Source organism: Pholcus phalangioides, unplaced genomic scaffold (assembly GCF_987345545.1).
Source record: "Pholcus phalangioides strain wild (caught in Gottingen) unplaced genomic scaffold, Ppha-v1.0 ptg000042l_1, whole genome shotgun sequence".
NCBI lineage: Eukaryota > Metazoa > Arthropoda > Arachnida > Araneae > Pholcidae > Pholcus > Pholcus phalangioides.
The window spans coordinates 9181403-9192159 of record NW_028301628.1 but is presented as its reverse complement, the minus strand read 5'-3'; the positions used below and the strand labels follow the sequence as shown (position 1 = coordinate 9192159).

The following is a 10757-nucleotide window of genomic DNA, read 5'->3' as shown; positions in this document are numbered from 1 at the left end:
CTTCACATTTATGAAATAAATGTAGGAGAGGACTACGCTGCTATTGGTTCAACAATTTATGACATCACGAGAGCGTGACTACATTTTGTTTTAGAGGGGTTTTTTAGACAAGTAACCATTGAAAAAAAATTAAGTACAAGCTAGAATTTTTTTTTTACTTTGAACAAAACCTTGACATTTTGAGGCTTAAAAAAAAATGTGATTTGTTTTGTGTTGTTTGAGCAAAGCTTTGTGTCTGATTCACAATTTTGTGACTGTGACATCACGGTCAGTTTTCGTTTTTGGGTTTTTTTCTGCAAAAACTTGGACAAGTGGGGCATTCATTCAGGGCCGTCTCAAAAGTATCATGGGCCCCCGGGCCAAGTGATTTTCCTAAGGCCCTACCTCACAAATTTTCAAAAATTTCAACCGTTTCTTATTTCTGTGAGGCCCCTCTTCACTTGAGGCCCCGGGCCGTGCCACCCATGCGTTAAGACGACACTGCATTCACTAGGGGGGGGGGGCACCCTACTCATGGCCCCCAAAATGATAGGGCTGACAGGGCGCTCCAGCCTGGTATGATTTTTATTTGTTTTTTCACACTATAAATTCACTATAGAGGGTGGCCCTTGAAATGAGGGTGAGAATGAAATATATCTGGGTCTCAATCCCCCCCCCCCCCGCGTTTGAAGGGAAGGAATTAGCAGCTCTGCATTCCTGGATCAATCATTTTTTTAATTAAAAAAAGTTGCTTTGAGTTTTTGGGGGGGGTGTCTATCAAAATATCTTGCTGCAAGCAGCGACGCAACTAGGGGGAGGGGGGCGAGGGTCCTGGTGCCCTGGACCCTGAATCGAGAAGGGCACTGTGTTCCTGTTAAAAATTAGAGGGACGGGTGCCCAGGGCAACAGAGAGAATTTTCGTTTGCAATTCTATCCTTGTTTTCTGGGCACTGCCTGAGATCCCTGCTTATAGGTTCATTTCATACAACAGTCAGGTCCCCAAGGCAACCTCGCTCCCTAGTCTTGTAGGATCCCCCAGGGCAGTCTTAAGAGCATCATGGGCCCCCGGGCTAAGTGATTTCATCGATGAAGCCCTAACTGGCAAATTCTCAAAAAATTCTACTTCTCATCTTTCAGAGCCCCCCCCATCAAAAAACATCTTTAGCAAACTAACTGTCTCTGATCCTGATGCGAATAAGCTTTGCCCAGTGGTTTGGCCACAACTAACTTGAGACAGACGTACTTCGTTGCCTGGGACAAGCATCTAATAAACTCGAATGAACAAAGAGTAAATTCTGCACCAAGGGAACGAGATCTACCTGCTTTTCTGTAATTATGGCCCTGGTCTACAGGGGCGTAGCCAGAAATTTCGTTCGGGGGGGGGGGGGGGAAACCAAAGTGACAGAACAATGGATTTGGCCATCTTTTTCCCTTTTTTGCGGTCCTTTTCTCACATTTCGGGGGGGACCAGACCCCCAAGTCCCCTTCCCCTCGCTACGCCCTTGCTGGTCTAGATAAAAACAACCTCGTCATCATCGCACTCACGCTAGGTGATCTCACATGCATGCACTGTATACAGCCCAATTTGCGACTAGCCTTAATTTCAAACTTGTACAGAACAGTATCGGTGCTCTAAACACAACTTTCTCATTGTTTACATCAGTGCAGTGTTATCCGAAAACATAAAGCCAACATGAAGAAAATTTTAAAATTAATTTCACTGCTCTTCAAAATTTTAAGGAGTATTTTTGCAAAAAGAGTTGTTTTTTTTTTACCAGTGAGAAATAACTAGGTATTAAAAAAAAATTTACCTAAAATTTGAAGGATTATTTTCATTCAATGGAATTTAGGGGAGTGAAATTGAATTTTGATGCAACAATCACACATCTAGATGTGCATTGGCAAACACTGCATCAGTATTTTCCACAGGGCCGTCTTAAGAGTATCATGGGCCCCCGGGCCAAGTGGTTTTTCGGAGGCCGTATCTGGTAAATCCTAGAAAATTTCAACTGGATTTCATTTTTGTGAGGGCCCCTCTTCTCTTGAGGTGCCCGGGTGGGCCCATGCGTTAAGACTGCACTGGTTTTCCAAGGTGATCGGCACCACTTCCTGGATGGATTTTGGAACAGAACAGGAAAAATGGGATGGGATAGTAAGACAATTATCCTCTAAATGTGCCTCTGATACACGCAGTGACAGTAGTCCCGGTACAGATATTCAATCATTACAATTCACTCATTGCTCAGGTGCCAGCACTAAAATTCATGCATAACACCAGAAATGCACTCAGACTGTTAGGTAAACATGCCCACTTTTGGCACAACTCATTCTGTAGTAAATTGCCCATGGTAATAGACCTGACTTGTGCTCGGTTTGAAACAGCCAGTAGTGCCAGAGGTATACGGGTACTTTGATGCTGAGCACCTCAAATCTTCAACAAAAAGTTCTAGCTGAGTACCTGCAGGACTGAAGCACTTTCAACGTTTCTACGCACAGCTGATCTTTCAGAGCGTCACCACCTTAAAAACAGTGGTGAAGGTGATGATCTATAAAAAAAAACTCAAAAGTTTATGCAATTTTTAATATCATAAACCACAATTTTCAACACAGTATTGTATATACTTGTGCAAAAGTCGATCAATCCCTACTTGAGGACCACCAAAACCATAACACAGATCAAGGTTTTCCTCTGCAAAAACGTATCCGACCGTAATTTTTAGTGCGTAAATCAATGAAGCTAGGAAGGCATGGTGAGGTGCATGTATGTAGGCAATCTTAATGTGCATGCTTGAATTTTCCCCTGCCTGCAGATCACAGATAAGTGAGGAAGTGTGAGTGACGTCACATTTTTATTTCACTGAAATCTGGTCCCATTCAGGGAACTTTCAGCTAGGGAAAGAACCAGAAGTCACACAGAACTATATGTCGGAAAAGTGGGAGTCTCACGAAGCACAAGCACGTATGTTTTTTGGCCAGGAAACACTGAACCAAATGTAAAGAATGGGCAGGTGAGTTATCGTGATGGAGCTGCCAATTTTGCCCATAGGACCAGCCGTTTGCATCTCCCAGCATCACGAAGATGACTTCGAATCTCTTGGTAGTGCTCCTTGGTGATGGTTGTGGCACATACTCATGATGAACTAATACACTGGAATAAAAAAAAAAGGCTGTCAGCATGACTGTGGTCTCTCCACTGATGTGCTACCATCTTTGAAGCAGTTATACCACTCCTTTATCTGTATGATGCCTATTGCATTGTCCCAAAGGCTCATTGAATCTTGCGAATTGTTCCCATTCAAGAATCATAAAGCTTTACACAAAATTTAATTCAGTACAGTTGTTCATGTCTTTCTGCCATTTTATCAAAAACAAAAATTAGCCGGCTCTCACATTTCCTCATTAATTGGCAATCTGTAAGCGGCTGACAGCTTCTACAGACAGGGAAAAACTCAAGGGTACACATTGGTATTGCCTACCTATGCGCGGCAATCTGCACCTTCCTAACTGCATTGATTTACGTACAAAAAATTATGGTCAGATACTTTTTGAATAAACCTTGTTTAATCTACCTCCCTCCTTCTCAAAAATGCTGAACATAGTCCCCCTTCATTTATCATCAATTTTCTTGCTCAATGATTGTTATGGTAACCCTACCATAGAGAATTTTTGGATTGGCATCATATCATTACAATCATCAATGCTAATGAACATGAAAAAATCATTTCCTGGTGACTAATTCTCAATGAATGATTATTTATTAATTAATAATTTTAATCAACACTGACTGACATTAACCCCACAATACTAACTAAAATAAAAACTGCATGTTACTTATATTACCAACCATGTTTCTGAGATGTACAGCTAGTCTATTTTAGGGTTAATGAAATAATTTTTTGGTGATTAATTCTTAATGAATTATTACTATTTAATAATTTTAGCATGCATTTTCTGTATTTGTTATCTGAAAGTGGCAACAATACACTTGTGTTTATTTCAGAAAATAAATTTTATTGTGTTAATTCTCGTTGGTAAATTTTTTTTTTTGCGATGCCAAAGTGGACCATGTTCTGCATTTTAACCTTTTGAAAAAAAAAAAACTAGACTAAGGTTGCACTCATAGTGGAGCGAAGAGGTGTACAAGTTACAAGAATTGCGACTAGAAAGAAAAACATGTATATAATGGGTGGAGGAAAAGATGTCCACACATAGTAAAAGAGGAGGATAGAAAAGATGGTCCGAGGGGTTTCAAAATGTAAGGGCGTGATGATGATTCCTCCGCTGAAGAGGGAAAGGAAAAAAAAAAAAAGAGAAACAGACCAATCAACAGATAGAGAAAACCAGCAGAGAATGAGGTAAAAACAAACAGGTTTGTTCAAATCATGCACCTCGTTGAGTGGCCTCTTTCTCACTTCTCGAGTATGCACAGTGTAGAGCAAAATAATAAAATTGTTTTTGTAGGTACTCTCTATTGTACACTTCTATATTTCTTGATTGCCACACTATGTGCACAGCCTAAGGCCAGGATTACAATGTAAAAGTTTGATGAAAGACCTTTTACAAAAATAGAAAAAAACAACCAATGAGACTATTTGCTACACTCCCTCGACTGTAATGATGAGCTTAATGGATACATTTTTCAAGTTTCATAGAAGTTCATTTTCCAAGTTTTATAAATGAACTTCAATGAAACTTTTTATAGTGTAATCTCAGCCTTATACACGAGTACATACTGTAATTTTATTCAAATATTCACTCCATGAACAGCATCGGGACAAGTCAAGGATAATGGAATCATTAAATTATTTAAATTTTTGACTATTTTTTTATTTTTTTTATCACGGCAAATGTTACAAGTTGGATGACTTTGAATCTTCGATACTTGCATATAATTGAAAAATATTTAAATATGTACAAAGTGAAAGCATGCCTGTTTGCAAAAAACAAGGAACAATTTTTATAATTAAGATAATAGAGAAAATAGTGATTTGCAACAAGTTCGGCCACGCTGAAGGAAAAATCTCCCCCAATAATCTAAATTCTTAATACAGCCGCTAAAATTCAATGTAAAAAAAAATTGAGCAAAAACCAACAATTCACATAACAACTTTTTCAACTTGTTATATAAGCATAATTTTACGTCATACAAGAGGTGCAATATCTACATGCCTACATTTAACCTTCCAGTAGGGTGTGTGTGTAACTGACGAATGCATAGTTACTATACATGCATACTTTACTCTGAGAGAGAAGGGTGAGTGGTGCTAGGACCAAACTTGTGGTTCCCATCTTCACTCTCAGGGGGTGGCTGGAGAAAAAAATCTACTTACGTGGGGGTGTGTTTTTGGTCAACAAAGCTTTCCCCCCCCCCTTTCAACTTACATTTAGCATTCCCTCCCAGAGCGGTAACCTGTGCGGTCGAACAGCGAAAAAACTGCCGCTGTTCCCACTACAAGTTTACCAGGACAAAGCGTAGCTGCCAACTTTGGAGAATGAGAATCAGGGGAGAATTTTGTGTGGATCCAAATTCTGTACAAAAATAAATATAAAAGGGACCTTTTTTAAAAAACCATGCGGGGGGGGGGGGGATTTTTCATTAATAAAAGTGTATTCTTCTATTATAGCCATACCACACATTTTTGACACCAAATTGTCACACATTTTGGCTTGTTTCTTTCCACACGCCTTTTGGTAAGATTCCAGGCTTGCGCATACTAACTACTACTTCCACTATTATTGCTGACACCGTCATGCCGATGCATAACTCCGAGAAAATTCACCAACTGGTACGACTATAATTGAAGAGTACCAGTGAAAGTAAAATTTTAGGAATTTTTCCCGTTTGCAAAAACATCCAATCATGCAAGCCATCGTGATTAGTGCCAAGTTGCAAATTATCGCTAACCGGTAGGTTAAAAATTACCTGTCACTACTATTCTCAAATCAAATCACACCAATCAAAAAAATTGTCATCTGGGTCCAAAAACAGGACAAATGACCAAAGCAGATACAACTCATCTCAACAATTCTGAACGTCAAAAAGCCGAATTGACTGCTTGGCGAATTTTATACTTCACTCCTCCCGAAAATTAAATACTTTTTGTGATATGACATAATGGCACAATTTACATTGCGCTTGTGACATCATTTTAGGGATAAAATATGAAAGCAACAGGGTTTTTTCAGGTAAATTCTTCAGGAATTATTTTCCCCAAAAATAGGGATTTTTTACAACCACAGTCAAAACTCATTAGAAATAAGAATTTTTTGAGAGTCCGAGACACAGAGTAGAAATCTAGGAGACTTGGTAGCTGTGACAGAGTTTAAAGTAAGTTTGGGGCTGTCGCAAAAAACTGAAATCATTCTGCACAAAATGTTATAAACACTAATGGGGAGACGTTCCCTATGGCGGTCGATTGAATAATGTTCATATATTCAGATATGTAATTACATATACATCTAATACATATAACTATGTGAACGTTAATAATCGTGATTTCATATTTACTGAATTTTTTTTATGTACAGCTAAAGTGCACCGAGAAATTGTTTTCAAATAAATAAACTGACTAAAAATCATCTTTTTTTGAATCACTTCCAAGCAGCTTTCAAAGACTTCCGCGCAGCGAGTTTTTTAGCTGTGTACGATAACAGTAATAGAGCTAAGAGAACGACGCTTATCAGATAATGATCAAAATCGTCTTTTAGGATATCGAACGTTTTTGATGGAGTCACTCTCGTGTAAAACAAATCCAGACCGTACGCGAACACCAAGCAAGTCGATTCGAGACTAGAGGGAGCTGTCTGAATATTGCGTATGCACATGACGGACTGATTGTAATTTATAATCCTATCGGAGATGATGGGCAGCTCCGGAATATAAGGCATGAGGCCTTCTTCTCTGTGTTCTGGAGTCGGGGTCACCGGACGTCTCGGATCCAGAAATATTTTAGGCAACTCGAAAATCCCGCCAGTAGGCAGAGCAATCAGAATATGCTTGTTGGTCAGTCCCCGTTCAGTTACGGTATCCGCCATTGTCTCAATAGGAGAAGGGAAGATAAACGACTGGTGTTCGACCAGCGGCTGTGGCGGTGGTGAGAAAGAAGAAAATGCTGTCGTGTTGCTCTGCGAGACGCCCTCGAACAACTCTATGGACGATATCTCTATGCGTCTCGATTTCTCGTTGTAATAGCTATAAACGATCCAATTTTCGGAGTGTACGACCTTCACAGGATGCTTACATTTCTTGTGAGATGCCGAATAAACAATGTGACCAGTGACGGTGTCGATAAGGTAGATGTTGCAGAATGATTTCTGAGTCACGTCATATCCCTCCGTGAAAACAGCAGCAAGGTTCGGGTTGAGATACTTGTACAGAACACTCCTGTCGCCCATAACACGTCCCTGAGAGTGGACATGTTCGAAAGGCCTCTTCAGAGCAACTTTAGTGATTTTGTTCGGCAACTGAACTTTCCATATGACTTTCGCTTCAAAATTACCATCACCAAGGTCGTCGGAGTTGGCAATCGTAAGACCGTTCAAAATCCCACTCGAGGTGTTCGCAGATAGCATGAAATGTGTATTCTTATGTTCTTCGAGGACAGAATAAGTGGATTTGGGATACGTGTGTATTTTGTGATCCTGATCGAGCAAGATTATTCCTCTCAAATAGTGGTTATCGGTGAAGTACATGACAGAAGCTTGAAGGACTTTATATGGCAGCTTCAGACTGTCCACGGTTTTTCCGTTAATGGGATTGAAGGAATAAAGGTAGGTGTTGTCAGAAATCCTGTGTTTTCCTAATATAGTACATTGAGGTGCATAAGGGAAATGTGCAGTGGTTCGCTGTACAAAAACCGGATAATGCATATTGTCATCCATAATAAAAGGAGAAAGATCTTTCTCAACGTGACTCCAAACAATCTGACCCGACATGTTATCAATACCGAATATCTTACCCGGCTCAGTGACAACTACAATTATCTTATGTAAACCAAAAGTATCTCGAGAGAGGCCAGACTCGATTGGCCCACCAGATACCTTTCGATTCTGCTGCAGTTCAATGAAATACTGGTGTAGGAATGTTTCGAGTAGGTAAATCTGAGATTTCAGTCTCATATACAACATGGTAATTATACCAGCATCGGAATCGCCGAACTCCTGTTCGATATTTGCATCGGTTTCCGATAACGGTAGATCAAGTATCTCTGAAGAGATTATTTTTGAAAGAGCTTCTTCTCTGGACCAAATCAGCCGAGATTGCTGGTGGATGAACAGCACTGCGTGGTCCTCCATTGAAAAGAGTAATTTATAACTCGTTTCCATGTCTTTCTTGGTGTAAGGTAGGATGAATATCCTCTCGATTTTACCATGCTCACTAGAGATTTTAAAGCTTCCCTCGAGCGGCTTAACTTCGGTGAAGGAATCTGTGTCATAAACCATAACTTTGAACCCATCGTTCATTGGAACCAGTGTGAAGAGAAGCAGTTTTTTATCAATGACAGAAGATGCGACCATGTGTACGTTAGGAAGAATCTTTTTTAAGCTGATTCCCGGTGGTTCTATTCGGAACAGGACAAACTCTTTGTCAAGCTGAACTACAAAAAATGGTTTCGGGGACGTTTTTTGGTGTGGAAGATGTATTATCCTCATTTCCATTTTCTTGTTGAGTTCGATGCCAAAGTTTTTCAGTGGAGCGGAGATGAACGATCCATTATCTTTAATGGGGAGAAGATTCAAAGTCCCCGAACTTTTATCGACACACACGAAGAACTGACTTGAGACAAACTCGCAATTCTCCACATCAACGAAAGAACCTCGGATCAACTCTGAAGTTTTCATAGACGCTCGAGTAAAGCTGTAAACTGAGATCTTGACGTGTTCTTTCGGCTTTATTTCGACCTTTGTTATCTCTTTATCTTCGCTGTTTACATGAAACATAGAAGTGTCTTTGTGGTTGGCGTTGGGAAAAGCAGTTTCCCATAGGAGGACCCCAGTGTTTGGATCCCAGCTACGGATAAACCTACCATTGCCATTTATAGTAACGAGATCACCGCCATCTTCAGAGACGGCATCGATGCGTCCGTCCTCACCTCTCTCGAAGATCTGTCGCCAAATTATGCTTCCGGTCCGCGTACTCAAACACGCCAGGACGTTCTCATCGGTAGCCACGTGGAATTTCTGGATACCTGTGACAGATGGATCCACATAGGCGAAGTCCACTCGGCCTATGTATTGCTGCCTCCAATCGAACTTCGCGATTTGATCCTCATATAGAGCACTGCACATCTGGATAAATGAAGCACAGAGAAGCAGCGCACACAGGAAATGATGCGCAGTTCTCAATGCATTGCGATTTCTCGAACAACCCATCATATTAACTTGAGCTAATGAATATGCCCTGAGAACTAGTGATGGGCGATCCGCTCATGAACCGTCTAGAAGAGCGGCTCTTTTCAAAGAGTGAGTGAGCCACGGTTCTTGAAAAAAGAACCGCGGCTCTTACACTTCCATCGCATACAAGAAACTACCAAGAACAAGCAGGCTTTTGAAAACGTTATGAAAAGAACCGTGACGGCAGACGGCTCATATTGCCGACTCCTATTGGCTACAAACGAACCGTGACAAGCCGAGAGCCGCAGAAATGAAAGTGAACCGTTTCCCGTTGAAACGCTTCTTGTAATTGGTCAGAAATGACCCGTGAATCGCTTCTTTTTTCGTTTGTGTTGCCTGCTCCTATTGGCTACAAATGAACCGTGAAGAGCCGTGAGCCGCAGAAATGAAAGTGAACCGTTGCCCGTTAAAACGCCTCCTGTAATTGGTCGAAAATGAGCCGTGAATCGCTTCTTTTTTCGCTTGTGTTGCCTGCTCCTATTGGCTACAAATGAACCGTGGAAATTCAAATGAGCTGTATCTTGTTAAAAGGCCTTCTGTGATTGTTAGAACTGGTTTCTTCCCATGTCCCACACCTTCCCCTCTAAGAAGTAAGAACGCGTTGGCCACTCTTTCTCCCCTTCCCCTTTTGCTTGTTACATATATTTTTATTTTTTTACGTTTTTCTTTTTTTGCTCTTTCACCTCGGACTGGGTGCACCTGTTGGAGAGGGGACGGAATTATTTTCCTTATTATTATTGTTATTTTAATTGTTAACCAGTGCAGTCTTATGAGGCGATCCCCGGAGGATCTCAGATGTAGAGGCCTCGTGAGAATGAGATAATAAAATTTGCAAAAGTTTTGCGGAATTTTTAGCCCGATAAACCCGGGCCGCAACTAGGCGGGGGGGGGGGGGGAGTAGGTGGGTCTGGTGCCCGGACGCTGGACTAGTGAGGGAGTCGGATGCACCCTTTTAACTGCTCCTTCTACATTACACGGGGGCGCAGAAATGCGAGCTTGACCCGGCTCAAAAAGTTCTAATTGCGTCCCTGGATTGGGGGGGGGGGGGGTGGGTCCCAGGATTGCTGTCAATACGGCCCTGCTGTTCACCTCGGATTTGTTACCCTTCTTGAGCTGATGGAAATCATTTTACCCAATTTTTCTTCCTTTTGATCGATATTAATTTTTTTTAGCTCTTCCACCTCGGTCTTGTCTCCCCCCCCCCCTCCCCTTACAGCGGACAGAAATCATTTCCCAAATTTTTTGCGTCGTTCTTTAAAATTGCACCCTTGCACCTCGGATTTGGTGCCCCTCCTAAGCGAACAGAAACAATTTTCCCTAATTTTTTTTGCAGTCAATAAACTTTTTTTTGCTCTTTCTTCACGATTTCGGCGCCCCTCCTAGAG

At 41.2% G+C, this 10757-nt stretch overlaps 1 protein-coding gene across 1 annotated transcript; it reads right to left on the bottom strand.

Annotated features, from left to right (window-relative positions):
• Positions 1–4349: 4349 nt before the first annotated feature.
• On the bottom strand, positions 4350–9383 carry EMC1 (ER membrane protein complex subunit 1). The gene has a single exon (XM_089254715.1). The coding sequence runs from the start codon at positions 9352–9354 to the stop codon at positions 6571–6573; it is 2784 nt and encodes a 927-aa protein (XP_089110841.1). The 5' UTR covers positions 9355–9383; the 3' UTR covers positions 4350–6570.
• Positions 9384–10757: the final 1374 nt, after the last annotated feature.